Here is a 16,409-nt window from a genome sequence, read left to right as displayed (position 1 = left end):
TGCCCTTTGATGTCGGAAACTCAACCACATAATCCTTAAGATAACCAGGTGCTTGCCTGGTTCTTCTGGTGCTGCTGGTGGTTGAGGATGAAGCCTTTGTTACTTTAGGCTTAGCTCCTGGATATTTCCTTTGTTCCAAGACCTTTCCCTCAGCTGCTCTCTCCTCCTCTCTTCTTCCTTCCAGTGGAGACAATTCTTCCCTTTCCGCCTCCATTTCCTTTTCACCTGTCTTTGGTTCAGTCATCATCCGGTTCGAAGGACCATGAATGTCTCAAATAATTTGTCTCAAATAACTGTATGTTTTGCACAATAAAGGGTTCATAAATGTGGCATTGCTGTGTGACATAACCACCAATATCAAATGTGACATAACCCACTATGTCAAATATGATGTAAACCTTTGCTTTAAAAAGGGTGGCATAAGCACTGCTTTGTAAAGGCTTTATCAATCATATTACATTTATGCTTCGCAAAGCATGTTTAATCTTGTCATAAATCTTGGTAGAGCATTGCAGTGTTAGAATAGTGGGTTCGATTCCAGGACCACCCTCAGCGTACACTTCACGGACAAACTGGTATTGGTAAATTGGTAAACCCCCGCTATCATCCAGAAGGCGAGGGCAGTACAGGTGCATCAAAGCAGGGACCGAGAGACTGAAAAACAGCTTCTATCTCAAGGCCATCAGACTGTTAAACAGCCACCACTAACATTGAGTGGCTGCTGCCAACATACGGACTCAACTCCAGCCACTTTTATAATGGGAATTGATGGAAATTGATGTAAAAAAATTATCACTAGCCACTTTAAACAATGCCACTTAATATAATACTCATCTCATATGTATATGTATATACTGTATATACTGTATATCATCTACTGCATCTTTATGTAATACATGTATCACTAGCCACTTTAAACTATGCCACTTTGTTTACATACCCTACATTACCCATCTCATATGTATATACTGTACTCGATACCATCTACTACATCTTGCCTATGCTGTTCTGTACCATCACTCATTCATATATCTTTATGTACATATTCTGTATCCCTTTACACTTGTGTGTATAAGGTAGGAGTTTTGGAATTGTTAGGTTAGATTACTCGTTGGTTATTACTGCATTGTCGGAACTAGAAGCACAAGCATTTCGCTACACTCGCATTAACATCTGCTAACCATGTGTATGTGACAAATACAATCTGATTTGATTTGATAGTATATGGGGCTTTGGTGACAAAACTGTGATAGACTTCATCCAATTTGCTGAGTAGAGTGTTGAAGGCTATTTTGTAAATGACATCACCGAAGTCGAGAATCGGTAGTATAGTCAGTTTTACGAGGGTATGTTTGGCAGCATGAGTGAAGGATGCTTTGTTGTGAAACAGGAAGCGGATTCTAGATTTAAGGTTTGGACAACAGGCTCTCCGATTTGACACACTGAACTCTATCCGAGAAGTAGTTGGTGAACCAGGCGAAGCAGTCATTTTAGAAACCAAGGCTGTTGAGTCTGCCGATAAGAATGCGGTGATTGACACAGTCGAAAGCCTTGGCCAGGTCTATAAATACGCCTGCACAGTATAGTCTTTTATCGATGGGGGTTATGATACCGTTTAGGACCTTGAGCGTGGCTGAGGTGCACCCATGACCAGCTCGGAAACCAGATTGCATAGTGGAGAAGCTACGGTGGGATTCGAAGTGGTCGGTGATCTGTTTGTTAACTTGACTTTCGAAAGGCAGGGCAGGGTGGATATAGGTCTAGAGTGTCTCCCCCTTTGAAGACAGGGATGATTGCGGCAGCTTTCCAATCTTTAGGGATCTCAGGCGATACGAGAGGTTGAACAGGCTAGTGATAGGGGTTTCCAGCTGGAAAGCTTCTGCAAGGGGGGGTGCAGAGCTGTTGGCCGGGGTAGCCAGGTGGAAAGCATGGCCAGCCGTAGAAGAATGCTTATTGAAATGATCTATTATAGTAGATTTATCAGTGGCGACAGTGTTTTCTAGCCTCAGTGCAGTGGGCAGCTGGGAGGAGGTGCTCTTTTTCTCCATGGACTTTACAGTGTCCCAAAACTTTTTGGAATTTGTGCTACGGGTTGCACATTTCTGTTTGAAAAAGCTAGCCTTTACTTTCCTAACTGACTGTGTATAGTGGTTCCTAACTTCCCTGAAAAGTTGCATATCGCGGGGGCTATTCGATGCTAATGCAGTACGCCACAGGATGTTTTTGTGCTGGTCTAGGGCAGTCAAGTCTGGAGTGAACCAAGGGCTATATCTGTTCTCAGTTCTACATTTTTTTAATGGGGCATGCTTGCTTATTTATTTAATTTATGTTGAGGAAAGCACTTTTTAAGAACAGCCAGGCATCCTCTACTGACGTGACCCGGGCCAGGTCGATTAGAAAGGCCTGCTCACTGAAGTGTTTTAGGGAGCATTTGACAGTGATGAGGGGTGGTCGTTTGACCGCGGACCCATTACGGACGCAGGCAATGAGGCAGTGATCACTGAGATCCTGGTTGAAGACCACAGAGGTGGATTTAGAGAGCAGGTTGATCAGGATGATATCTATGAGGGTGCCCGTGATTAAGGAGGTTGCACCCTGTGAAGGCATTCTGAAGCTGAACGTAATCTAAAGCGTGACCGAAACATTTAAATGGCATTGATCTCACTCTCTCTCTCGGTTTCCCTCTGCCTGTCTCTCCCCCCCCCCCCCTCCATCCAGGGTGATAACTCGTACGTCAAGGATCGCTGGTGTATGTTTGACGGCTTCATGGTCTTCTTCCTCTGGGTGTCTCTGGTGCTTCAGGTACAAATGTTGCGCCTCACGCTGTGCGTGTCCAAGACCTTGGTGAAATACGTCTTTGTTTTCTTTAATGTAGTTTGCACCCTGTGTGGGTGGAGTTTTCACTTTTGGGACTATTGCTTTGGTTCCATAATTCCAATCAATTTAAATGAAGTGCACGTAACGTATTTCAAAGAAAACAAAATCAGTATTTGTTTAACATAGGTCTGGTGTGTGCATGTGTGTGTTCATTTGCATACACTTTACAACAGTGGTCTTCCAGGTACAGCACCTGTCTCAGTTCACAGCTTTCCCTCTCTCACCCAGGTGTTTGAGATAGCAGATGTTGTTGACCAGATGTCTCCCTGGGGCATGTTGAGAATCCCCAGAGCCCTCATCATGATCCGAGCCTTCAGGATCTACTTCCGCTTCGAGCTGCCACGCTCACGCATCACCAACATCCTCAAGTACGTAGGGTTTTATTAGGACGTGACGTTACCTGCGTAGGTTTATGAAATATCATTTTGAATTGGAACCATGTGCTTGGTTTATGGTTAATGTCAAATATCCTCTCTGTTTAGGCGATCGGGGGAACAGATCTGGAGTGTGTCGATATTCTTGCTCTTCTTCCTCCTTCTGTATGGAATTCTGGGAGTTCAGATGTTCGGAACGTTTAATCATCACTGTGTTACCAACGACACAACGAATGGGTAAGGTCCTCCATTTACAACATGATTAGTGTATGAGACATTTTTATCTATGGTATCAATGATATCAGTGGGATGAACATACTGTAGGCTAAACTGACTGTGTGTATGCAACTTGTGACAGTGTGTGTCTGTCAATTTTTGGCGGTGAAATATGCCATGGTGCATGTCTGTTGTACTGAGAGCCAGTCGGCTCATCCCGATCTTCAAACTTCTGCATCATGGACACTGGTCGGCGTAGGCTTTTTTTTTTTCAAGAGTTTTGGTTTGGGGAAAGGATTGAAGTTAATTAAACTATGAGGTGATGTGGTGCCTTGCATCAGTAGTCCATCAGTCTAAACCGTGAGGTTGGATTAAGGGCGCACTCGGCCCAAAGATGTTTTTAGCATGGGCAGCACCATTGAAGTAGTCAACTAGGTGGGACATGCTATGGGTTAAGAAAGGATCATAGAATTCTATCCAGGTCAGCAGGGCAATCATTACATAACCACAGGAGGCAGTAAATCATCAACCTTGGTTTTATACTTGTTCAGACTATACACACTCCAGCGCAGTAGGTGGTGGAATGCGTCTTTTCAGTTTATTTATGATCTGCCGATACACTCATAGGACAAGAAATTGACAAATGGAGCTCTTAATGGCGTTGCCCATGTTGTATGCGTAAGTGTGAGTTTGTATACATCCATGTGAGTTCATTTGTGCTGTGTGCATGGTGTGTGTGTGTAGGTGTTTAATATTTGTATACAGATGATGAGTAAGCGGTGACGAGGAGAACAGAAACCACAGTGGGGGAACAAAAGAAGCCATCACCATCACAGTTAGAGCTGCGAGACAGAGCGAGCCCTAATCATAATCATTAACGTTGTGTATTGTCTGGGATTTATATTTAAAGCCTCTACTCTACCATCGATCTGTCCATCTCCGCTTGTTGACAAGTGCTCTCCTGCTCCAGGGACACTGCGTACATTGCCCACTTTCAGATGAAACAGAAGGCACAGAATTACATTTCACATGAATAAATCCTTCCCCTTTCAGAAGTGGTTTAGCCGGTGTATTTGTGATTTGGTTATTATTGGGCTAGTTTGTGTCAACCCCCCCTGATGTGTGGGTGTAAGTGGGGTGCTTTAATAATAATAATTAACCTTTCATAGCGCTTTTCATTACAGACAGAATCTCAAAGTGCTTGTTCATATAGGCTACAGCAGTAGCTAGATCAGCTAGATCAAGTCTGTTTGAGTGTTTCTTGAAGCCTCCAGATGGGCAGACGCAGTCATGAGAGGATCTGGAAGCTAGATGGTCAGCGGAGGGGATGGTCATGGTCAGGTCAGCATGTCCAAGGGCAACCAGGTAGGCGGGCAGCTCGATGTCATCAAGATATCTCCGCCACCTGCAGATTCTCTGTATTTGGACTGTGATGAAGTTTAAGCTCCCCACAGAGTACAGCCCACTCCTTACTTCAGAGGTTTCCTCCTAAGTACCAACTCTGCATGCATAGCCTCCTCTTGGATCACCGTCAGTGGAAACCACCCCAAAGTCAGTAGGTGTAATTCAAATGAATACACACAGAGGCTAGCTAGCATTAGTTAGCTTGATTTTCATCCATTTATGAGCAGGAGTCTAATTCATGATGTCAATACTTGCTCTGCACTCATTTAGTTATTGTACAAATATTGACATAATTTGAATAAATATGTACAGAAATGACATGAGCTCTTTGCCTAGGCTGCCACGAGGCGCCAAGGCAACTCTAAAACCTTTAGACATGTTTTATGCGGGATAGTCGTAACAGGCCATATGCCTTTGGCACAAAGTCACAGACTTCCTCTCCAGTCATTCACACAGAACAGATGGGATTTGTATTGAGATTGAAAGCGAAATGTGTGGGAGGAATTTGACTGGGGTGGGTATTTGTGTGTGGATGAAAAGGGGCTCCTGGATGTGCAGACAAAATGGGTTTCTTCACCTATTCCATATGAGAGATTATTCACATTGACCTTGGCCTTTTGGTGAATTGAATGAAACATCTTGTGAAATATGTACATTTGTCCTTATTGTGCGTTGGTATCTCAGGCTCTTTGGGAAGAGTAGTTATGTCTGGTTAAAGTTAATATTGTAATTGCCAGGGACTAGGGCTGTGCGGGGACCGTATTACCGCCACACCGGCAGTCATGAGTCATGGTAAGTCATGAAAGTTGAGTCACGGTAATCTCCTTTTATGCACCCAGGACATGCGTTGGCAGTATCCAACTCACTAATGGCCTGGTCCTCAGGGTTCTATTGTCCTTCTAACCACTCTGACATTAATGCAATCATTTAAAACTCACCTCACTGTGTTTGATAAATTGGAAGAAGGAAGATAAAAAAAAAAATAACAGCTTGCCACTGAGTGGAAAATATGGTCATTGTGGATGTTGTTTCAAAGCCTAACAACGAAATGGACAGCGCTTTCTAAGGTGATGATTAATTCAAAACACCCATACACATATTAGAGCTTATACATATGCATAAGCCTATATATGAGCCCAAGCCTAAAAAGAATATATAAAAAAATAATGATTGTGCCGTTTGTTATACAATACATATTCTACCGCATATTACTCACTGCAGAAAAATATTTGGAAAACTGATTAAATATGTCTTTAATTGGTCTGGCCTATATTCCAAAATAAAACCAATTCTACTAATTGCCATCTAGTGTGGACTGTATTATAATGCATACTGGATGGACTAGTTACCTTATGCTAATATCTAAAGATTCTATTCATGAGTCTGGGAGAGAACTTATAGGCCTAGCTGATGCAGTTGGTTCATTGATTGTCCAGGGCAGCTTACAGGCTTCACAATAGTGAATATGATTTTGAATAGCGTAGTAGTAGGGATTTTTAAAAATGATTTCATAATTAATAGGGTGACACATTAGACTACCTTAAGCTACAGAATATCTCACCACTGTGCGTTTCCATCTCCATTAATAGGGTGACACATTAGACTACCTTAAGCTACAGAATATCTCACCACTGTGCGTTTCCATCTCCATTAATAGGGTGACACATTAGACTACCTTAAGCTACAGAATATCTCACCACTGTGCGTTTCCATCTCCATTAATAGGGTGACACATTAGACTACCTTAAGCTACAGAATATCTCACCACTGTGCGTTTCCATCTCCATTAATAGGTGACACATTAGACTACCTTAAGCTACAGAATATCTCACCACTGTGCGTTTCCATCTCCATTAATAGGGTGACACATTAGACTACCTTAAGCTACAGAATATCTCACCACTGTGCGTTTCCATCTCCATTAATAGGGTGACACATTAGACTACCTTAAGCTACAGAATATCTCACCACTGTGCGTTTCCATCTCCATTAATAGGTGACACATTAGACTACCTTAAGCTACAGAATATCTCACCACTGTGCGTTTCCATCTCCTCCCCTCACTCCTTCATTACTTTCTCAAGCATGCAGAGAGAGGAACTGTCAACAGTTTAATGAAATATGGTTCATTGTGAAAACATGTTCACTTGCTTTCCCAAATTTAAACCTGTTCCTGCAGGGTTGGGGAGCCCATGGCGTACAGAGTTTGGGCGGGAATATCACCTGTCGTGCATCGAGAGGCTGCATACTCTTCAAACAGTGGTTGATGCATGGAGTGAAATAACCAACAGGCGGGAAAGAGGCTTCCATTCACTGTTGGAGTGCATAGGCGGATGACATCTAATCAAATCAAATGTTATTGGTTACATACACATATTTAGCAGATGTTATTACGGGTGTAGCGAAATGCTTGTGTTCCTAGCTCCGACAGTGCTGTAGTATCTAGCCATTCACAACAATGCACAGAAATCTAAAAGTAAAAGAATGGAATTTTGAAATATATAAATATTAGGACGATCAATGTCGGAGTGGCATTGACTAAAATACGGTAGAATAGAATACAGTATATACATATGAAATGAGTAAAGCAGTACAGTATGTAAACATTATTAATGTGCTTGTGACGGGTTGGCTTAAATGCGGAAGACACATTGAAGTTGAAGGCATTCAGTTGTACAACGGACCAACTATCCCCCTTATTAAAGTGACCAGTGAATCCATGTCTATGTATATAGGGCAGCAGCTTCTAAGGTGCAGGGTTGAGTAACAAGGGTGGTAGCCGGCTAGTGAGGGCTGTTGAACAGTCTGATAGCCTTTATCATTCTCTCTCGGCTCCAGCTTTGGATGCGCCTGTACTGACGTCCCCTTCTGGATGGTAGCAGGGTGAACAGGCTGTGGCTGTGGTGGTTGATGTCCTTGATGATCTGTTTTACCTTCCTGTGACATCGGGTGCTGTAGGTGTCCTGGAGGGCAGGCAGTGTGCCCCCGGTGATCCGTTGGGAGACCGCACCACCCTCTGTAGAGCCCTGTGGTTGCAGGCGGTGCAGTTGCAGTACCAGGTGGGGATACAGCCCGACAGGCGCTGTTCACCACACTGTCTGTGGGTGGACCATTTCAGATTTGTCAGTGATGTGTACACCGAGGAACTTAAAACAAACATTTTTTTAAATTATTTTTTTATTTTATTATTTACATTGTATTAATATTTTATTTGAAAAAATCCCCCTATGTTTTTTACTCGTTTTTTTTGTTTCAGTATTGTCTCATCGCTGCAACTCCCGTACGGACTCGAGAGGCGAAGGTCGAGAGCCCTGCGTCCTCCGAAACACAACCCGACCAAGCTGCACTGCTTCTTGACACAATGCCCACTTAACCCGGAAGCCAGCCGGGTTAATTATATTCTTCTTACTATAAAATCATATAAACACAGGACTACTAAGCATATCTTGTCAGCTATATCAACAAGCCTTCAGCCTATGGCACGCCACATAGCCATATAACATAGGCCAACTCATATTCTGTTAATCTGAAATACATTTTCTTCATACCATAATGTTTCTTTAGACCTGCCTAAAATAAATAATGGATTCATTATGGTGTGTATTAAATATATTTATTAGAGTTAAAATGTCGATGTTCCAAAGGCACACATCAGCAGCTTGTATGTGGAGACCTGTATGTTAATTAACGGTCAATTACCGTGAGACCGGCATTCCTTTGCATGACAATAACTGGCTGACAAAATGTCATGACCTACCAGGGACCTCATGATACTATATAATCACAGTACTTAGGGGCCGATACCACGTGTTGCAAGTCTCACAATTTTATATGTATTGCGATTCGATACTGCAATTTTATTGTGATTTGATGTTCCAAGTATATTGCTTGCTATATGTCTAGTGCAGAGAGACAAGAGTGAGCATGAGACAGTGAGTTTTGAGCAGTCATGGAAATAAATATGCTGAAAACAAATGTTGGATCGCTATTTAAAAACAAGGTGAAGATGAAAAATACCAGAGTTTGGCGCACCTACAGCCGACTAGCACCAGTTAACGCTACCTAGCAACAAAAATATATACTGTATATATTATTATTTAAAACAATCCACAGTTAACACATATTCAGTATGTGGTCCATTTTGGAATCAAATCAACCCCAAGTTACATTGTTGCCCAACACAAAGATACAAAGACTCTTCACTCTACAGCAGCCATTTTAAATCTCCATGAAGTTACAGTTCATTTTTTGTTACAGATTTTGTGAACCTAATCACGATTAATCCCAGATCTGGTTTTACTTTTTTCTCAGTAAATGTTCTGTGACACACTATTACTGGACCTTTAACCCACCGTTTGAGGCTTAATTTATCACGTCTGTGTTGTGAAGAAAGGTGATTTATTTTATAACGTGTTAGCCATTATCCGAGTCTCTATAATTAGCTGTATCTGGATTCACCGCTAGGCCTTTGATTGCCCCTTTTGTGATATGGCAATAAATTATCCCTTCTCATCCCTGAGCCCTAATAAACAATGTGGATGAATGTCTGGCGGGCCAATTTGAAGGCATTCATTTTCATTAGAGATGTCAAGCGGCTCCTGGAATAACACCTGCGGCAAAAGTGAAAGGTTGGGGGGGGGGGGGGGGGGGGGGGGCTGGCTGTGTGTGTGTGTGTCCAATTGGTGCTGTTGGTGTGCCAATGTCTCATATTCATAGCTTGTCTATTTTACAACTAAAATTAATTTACCGGAAGATTGCCATATACACTTGCACTCACTATTATAAAGGGTCGATAGTGTAAATGGGTTTTAGCCAGCAGTCCATGTTAAAGTGAGTTTTTCCCCCTCGTCATTTCTCCGTCAATACTCTATATTACGGAGCGAAATTTGGCACACCGTTTGAGAACTCAATTCCCTAAATGGTCAGCAGATGACGGCGCGATCCGTTTGCTAGTTATCGTCATGGAAGGATGGGTAGAAATGTTGTATTCTCCCGTAGGGATTTTTTAGGAAGACATATATAAGAAATTCCACTAAGTTGTCTACGGTGACACTCGAATGTCAGAGAAAGGTTTAAATACGCTTTCGGAAAGCACACCTCTTTACTTTTTTACATTTTGTTGTTTTATTGAATTTAAAATGGTTTAAATTTAGATTGTGTGTCTACACACCAAAACCCCAAATGTTGTTTGTAGAAATACTCTTAAGTTAATAACATTTGAAAATCTGAAATGTCTTGAGTCAACCCCTAAGTTATGGCAAGCCTAAATAAGTTCAGGACTACACATTTTCTTACCAAATCACATAATAAGCTGCATGGACTCATTCTGAGTTCAATAATAGTGGTTAAAATGATTTTTGAATGATTACCCCATCTACGTACCCTACACATACAATTGTCTGTAAGGTCTCTCAATTGAGTAGTGAATTTCAATTACAGATTCAACCACAAAGACCAGGAAGGTTTTTCAATACCTCGCAATGAAGTGAACCGATTGGTACAGGCGTCCTTCCCTAACTCAGTTGCCGGAGAGGAAGGAAACTCCTCAGGGATTTTAAAACAGTTACAGAGTTTAATGGTTGTGATATGAGAAAACTGAGGCTAGCTAGCTAACTCAACTCAGCAAAAAAATGTCAACTGCATTTATTTTCAGCAAACTTAACATGTGTAAATATTTGTATGAACATTCAACAACTGAGACATAAACTGTACAAGTTCCACAGACGTGACTAATAGAAATAGATTGTGTCCCTTTTTATTTATTTATTTGTATTTTTATTTCACCTTTATTTAACCAGGTAGGACAGTTGAGAACAAGTTCTCATTTACAACTGCGACCTGGCCAAGATAAAGCAAAGCAGTGCGACACAGACAACAACAACAGAGTTACACATGGAATAAACAAACGTACAGTCAATTATATGTGTGTGCAAATGAGGTAAGAATTATCCCTGAACAAAGGGGGGCTCAAAATCAAAAGTAACAGTCAGTATCTGGTGTGGCCACCAGCTGCATTAAGTACTGCAGTGCATCTCCCCCCCATGGACTGTACCAGATGTACCGGATTTGCCAGTTCTTGCTGTGAGATATTACCCCACTCTTCTACCAAGGGACCTACAAGTTCCCGGACATTTCTGGGGGGAGTGGCCCTAGCCCTCACCCTTCTATCCAACAGGTCCCAGACGTGCTCAATGGGATTGAGATCCGGGCTCTGACATTTCTGTCTTGCAGGAAATCACACACAGAATGAGCAGTATGGCTGGTGGCATTGTCATGCCGGGGTCATGTCATTCCTGGTGTAACTCGGGCAGTTGTTGTTGCCATCCTGTACCTGTCCCGCAGGTGTGAAGTTCTGATGTACCGATCCTGTGCAGGTGTTGTTACACGTGGTCTGCCACTGCGAGGACAATCAGCTGTCCGTCCTGTCTCCCTGTAGTGCTGTCTTAGGGGTCTCACAATATGGACGTTGCAATTTATTGCCCGGGCCGCATGTGCAGTCCTCATGCACTCCTTGTAGCATGCCTAAGGCACGTTCATGCAGATGAGCAGGGACCCTGGTCATCTTTCTTTTGGTATTTTTCAGAGTCAGTATAAAGGCCTCTTTAGTACCCTAAGTTTTCATAACTGTGACCTTAATTGCCTACAGTCTGTAAGCTGTTAGTGTCTTAACGACTGTTCCACAGGTGCATGTTCATTAATTGTTTATGGTTCATTGAACAAGCATGGGAAACAGTGTTTAAAGTTTATTTCATGAAATATATATCTAACAGCTAGCTAGGTTAGATCATGTTTAAATATTGATAACTACCTAGCTAGCTGTTAGCTAACCTGTGTTCAAAGTATTTAGCTAGACACAAGCAGAACGATGGATAGAATGATATGTAGAACAAGGCATCCAAAGTCTATTAGCTAACTAAACCTTTGGTCTATTTTAACTAACCTAGCTAGCTAGCTAACATTAACACCTGTAAGTGACAGACCATTGAAGATTGACTTCCTTGTCCATAGATGCTGTATAATGTACCACGTTTTGCAAAGAATGGCCCTTTAGTTCCGGAAAGAGGACAATTTAACTGGTTTATAAAAAATGTGCAGATAATCCATCATGGGGAAGTTAGGTGCTGTGTAATGCAAATCTATGCATTTGTAAATAATTATGTAGTTCATACATTTGTTATGTAATTGTAAGACCTTTTTACAATTGGTCTAGTGCAGACTTTTTTGGCCCACGACCCCATTTTGATATCGGGGCTTCCAAGTGGCGCAGTGGTCTAAGACACTGCATCTCATTGCTAGAGGCGTCACTACAGACAACCTGGTTCGAATCCAGACTGTATCACAACCGGCTGTGATTGGGAGTCCCATAGGACGGGGCGCAATTGGCCCAGTGTCGTCCGAGTTTGGCCGGTGTACGCCGTCATTGTAAATAAGAATTTATTCTTAACTGACTTGCCTAGTCAGGGGCGACAGGGTAGCCGGGGGCGGCAGGGTAGCCTAGTGGTTAGAGCGTTGGACTAGTAACCGGAAGGTTGCAAGTTCAAATCCCCTGTCGTTCTGCCCCTGAACAGTCAGTTAACCAACTAGGCTGTCATTGAAAATAATAATTTGTTCTTAACTGACTTGACTAGTTAAATAAAGGTACAATTAAATACAAAAATAAAGGCTATACAAATATCTGAATATTCTTGTGAACCCAACCATGTGAAATATGTGATGTAAATGTAAATGATGTAATTAACAGCCAATGTTTACTGTTTTAATTGGGGCTATGGCCATCAATTGCAAAACATTGTAACAGTATTTCTGATTGTATTCTCAACTCACCATCATATACTTTTAATGTGGGTGCAAATTAGTCTGACTTAATTAATATTATCTCTCTAATGAGATGGGTGTGCTTGATGCATGTCGCATTGGAGCATCTCAAAGTCAGGGGGCGTGTTCGTCAGTGCACACCTCATCTTTCCTGTCTGATCCAACTTGGATCGAAATCTGTTTTCAATGCAAATGAGAGCACTGAATCAGCGTACCGTGACTTTTAATGCTCGGAGGGAGACGGCACAGTATTCCCTTTGAGTCAGGAACCAAAACGTCTCTATAGTGACCCGTGAATGAGTTGTCTTCAGCATTCTGTCACGTGACAGCTCGATCAGCTGTTCGATTTCACTTATCGGCATGTCTACTGAGCCAGGATCACAGTCAAATGGATTTAGCTGATTCGGTCACTCATCTGTAGAATGTTTTTGTATTTCCCCTGCATGCTTGCGTTCAGTTTCCCAAATATGTCTGTTACACAGAAAGTCAGTTTTTTTTTTTTTTACATCCATTGCAAATGACAGTTCCTCTCTCAATTAGAAACATCTTTCCAACACTCCCCCTTGATAACCATCAAGGCTCGGTGTGATTATTTTAGTTTTTTTTGTCAGGCTCTTATCCCATAATTCCACGTAGTTTTGTGAACTGGCGCCCAGAACTGAAGCCCACCATTTGATCCCATGGAATCTGTTTTTCGTGAACAATATATCCTCGTGAATAGCATCCCTGACATGTAGCGAACAAAAGTCTATGCATCTTGGCCCTTACAGCTAACGTCCATTTGGAGAGCATGAAGTGGGGAGTTTTTGAGTTGTTCAGTCAGTTTCCTCTTGATTTTCTAGCTATAGCATCAATTCTTAGTTTCACAGTGTTAACTGACACACACATTGTTCTCACCATATCAATTGCGGCCGATAATATCAAAGGCTCTGCAATAGTGTGTGGTTTCATAGCGTCGCGGGCTTAGCCGTTCACCATGGGAATGTTTCAAGATCAACGGTCAAGTGCAGGCTTTTCCCACGATCTAAGGGCGCTCTCTGGTTGAATTTTCTGCTGTTAAAAATCTGTGCCGTTTTGAAAATCGAACACTTTAGGCTGCCATTGATAGCCATGATGTTTTATGCCATTTCAAATAGTTATAATACAGAGTAATAATGTTTGGTGGCCGGACTTGTTATTATCAGACCTTCTAGAAAAAACGCCCCCTGGAAATTATTAAAAATAACTTTTAAGTGAAATATTAGCTTTTGCTGGGAGTTTAAAAGAAGCAAATATGAAAAAAGCTACAGAAGTTCTATCAACACATTGCCTGTAGTACTCGTGCTTCAAAAACTCTCAACCATAGTTACTCTCCCTTCTGGAATGGCTCCAATGCCCTCCCCTGCCCTCCCTTTGGCAAATCAGATCACGACTCCATCCTGCTCCTCTCTTCCTATAGGCATAAACTAAAACAGGAAGTACCTGTGCTAAGGTCTATTCAACTCTGGTCTGACCAATTGGAATCCATGTTTCAAGATTTTTTTGATCACGTGGACTGGGATATGTTCTAGGTTGCCTCTGACAATAACATTGACATGGTGACTGATTTCATCAGGAAGTGTATATGGTATGTTGTTCCCACTGTGACTATAAAAACCTTGAGAAAGTATTCACCTCCTTGGCATTTTTCCTATTTTGTTTCCTTACAACCTGGATTTACAATGGATTTTTTGGGGGGTTTGGATCATTTGATTTACTCAACATGCCACTTTGAAGATGCAAAATATGTTTTTATCGTGAAACAAGCAAGAAATACAACAAAGAAACAGAAAACTTTGTAGAGCCACCAGTTACAGCAATTACAGCTGCAAGTCTATTGGGTGTCTCTATAAGCTTTGCACATCTAGCCACTGGGATTTTTGCCCATTCTTCAAAGCAAAACTGCTCCAGCTCCTTCAAGTTGGATGGGTTCTGCTGGTGTACAGCAATCTTTAAGTCATACCACAGATTCTCAATTGGATTGAGGTCTGGGATTTGACTAGGCCATTTCAAGACATTTAAATGTTTCCCCTTTAACCACTCGAGTGTTGCTTTAGCAGTATGCTTAGGGTTATTGTCCTGCTGGAAGGTGAACCTCAGTCTCAATTCTCTGGAAAACTAAAAAACAGGTTTCCCTCAAGAATTTCCCTGTACTTAGCACCATCCATCATTCCTTAAATTCTGACCAGTTTCCCAGTCCCTGCCAATGAAAAACATCCCCACAGCATAATGCTGCCACCACCATCCTTCACGGTGGGGATGGTGTTCTCGGGGTGATGAGAGGTGTTGGGTTTGCACCAGACCTTTTCCTTTCCTTGATGGCCAAAAATCTCAATTCTACTTTCATCTGACCAGAGTACCATCTTCCATATGTTTGGGGAGTCTCCCACATGCCTTTTTGCGAACACCACACGTGTTTGCTTATTGTTTTCTTTAAGCAATGGCTTTTTTCTGGCCACTCTTCCGTAAAGCCCAGCTCTGTGGAGTGTACGGCTTAAAGTGGTCCTCTGGACAGATACTCCAATCTCCGCTGTGGAACTTTGCAGCTCCTTCAGGGTTATCTTTGGTCTCTTTGTTGCCTCTCTGATTTGTTGCCTGGTCTGTGAGTTTTGGTGGGTGGCCCTCACTTGGCAGGTTTGTTGTGGTGCCATATTCTTTCCATTTTTTAATAATGGATTTAATGGTGCTCTGTGTGATGTTCAAAGTTTCAGATATTGTTTTATAACCCAACCCTGATCTGTACTCCCCAACTTTGTCCCTGACCTGTTTGGAGAGCTCCTTGGTCTTCATGGTGCTGCTTGCTTGGTTGTGCCCATTGCTTAGTGGTGTTGCAGACTCTGAGGCCTTTCAGAACAGGTGCATATATATACTGAGTTCATGTGACAGATCATGTGACACTTAGATTGTACACAGGTGGACTTTATTTAACTAATTATGTGACTTCTGAAGGTAATTGGTCGCACCAGATCTTATTTGGGAGCTTCAGAAGCAAAGGGGGTGAAAAACAAACGGTTGCTTTCTCCAGTGCTTGAACTCTCACCAATCTGCCTTTTTATCTCATCGTATTCTCTCCTGTTTCTGTCTGTGCACATTTCAGAAAAGTCTGTATTGAAAGCATTTTTATGTCTTATCAGTCATTTTTGTATATGTAAATTATTTTTCTGTCTTTCATTAATTATAGGAAAAACAAGAAGGGGGCTTTATGCTGAACATAATATAATGTTTGGCCCATGTTTCATGAGCTGAAATAATAAATCCCAGAAATTGTCCATACTGTATGCACAAAAAAAATATTATTTAGCATACATTTTGTGCACACATTTTTTTTACATCTCGGTTAGTGAGCATTTTTCCTTGGCGAAGATAATCCATCTACCTGACAGGTGTGACATATCAAGAAGCTGATTAAACCGCATGATCATTACACAGGTGCACCTTGTGCTGGGGACAGTAAAAGGCCACTCTAAAATGTGCAGTTTTGTCACACGACACAATGGCACAGATGTCTCACGTTTTGAGGGAGCAGGGCATTTGGCATGCTGACTGCAGGAATGTTCAACAGAGCTGTTGCCAGAGAATTGTGTGTTCATTTATCTACCATAAGCTGCCTCCTATGCCATTTTAGAGAATTTGGCAGTACATCCAACCGGCCTCATAACCACGCCAGCCCAGGACCTCCACATCTGGCTTCTTCACCTGCGGGAT

The 16,409-nt window shown here is 42.0% G+C and overlaps 1 protein-coding gene across 6 annotated transcripts in view; it reads left to right on the top strand.

Moving 5' to 3' along the window:
• nalcn (sodium leak channel, non-selective) overlaps positions 1–16,409 on the top strand; it is a 295,191-nt gene that overhangs the window by 42,537 nt on the left and 236,245 nt on the right. For all 6 annotated transcript variants that reach the window (XM_036958513.1, XM_036958511.1, XM_036958509.1 and 3 more), the window contains 3 exons: positions 2,719–2,802; positions 3,106–3,245; positions 3,360–3,488. In XM_036958513.1, coding sequence (XP_036814408.1) covers positions 2,719–2,802; positions 3,106–3,245; positions 3,360–3,488 — 353 coding nt within the window. The remainder of the gene's footprint in view (positions 1–2,718; positions 2,803–3,105; positions 3,246–3,359; positions 3,489–16,409) is intronic.

This window comes from Oncorhynchus mykiss, chromosome 22 (assembly GCF_013265735.2).
Source record: "Oncorhynchus mykiss isolate Arlee chromosome 22, USDA_OmykA_1.1, whole genome shotgun sequence".
NCBI lineage: Eukaryota > Metazoa > Chordata > Actinopteri > Salmoniformes > Salmonidae > Oncorhynchus > Oncorhynchus mykiss.
This window is presented reverse-complemented; position numbering and strand designations above follow the sequence as displayed.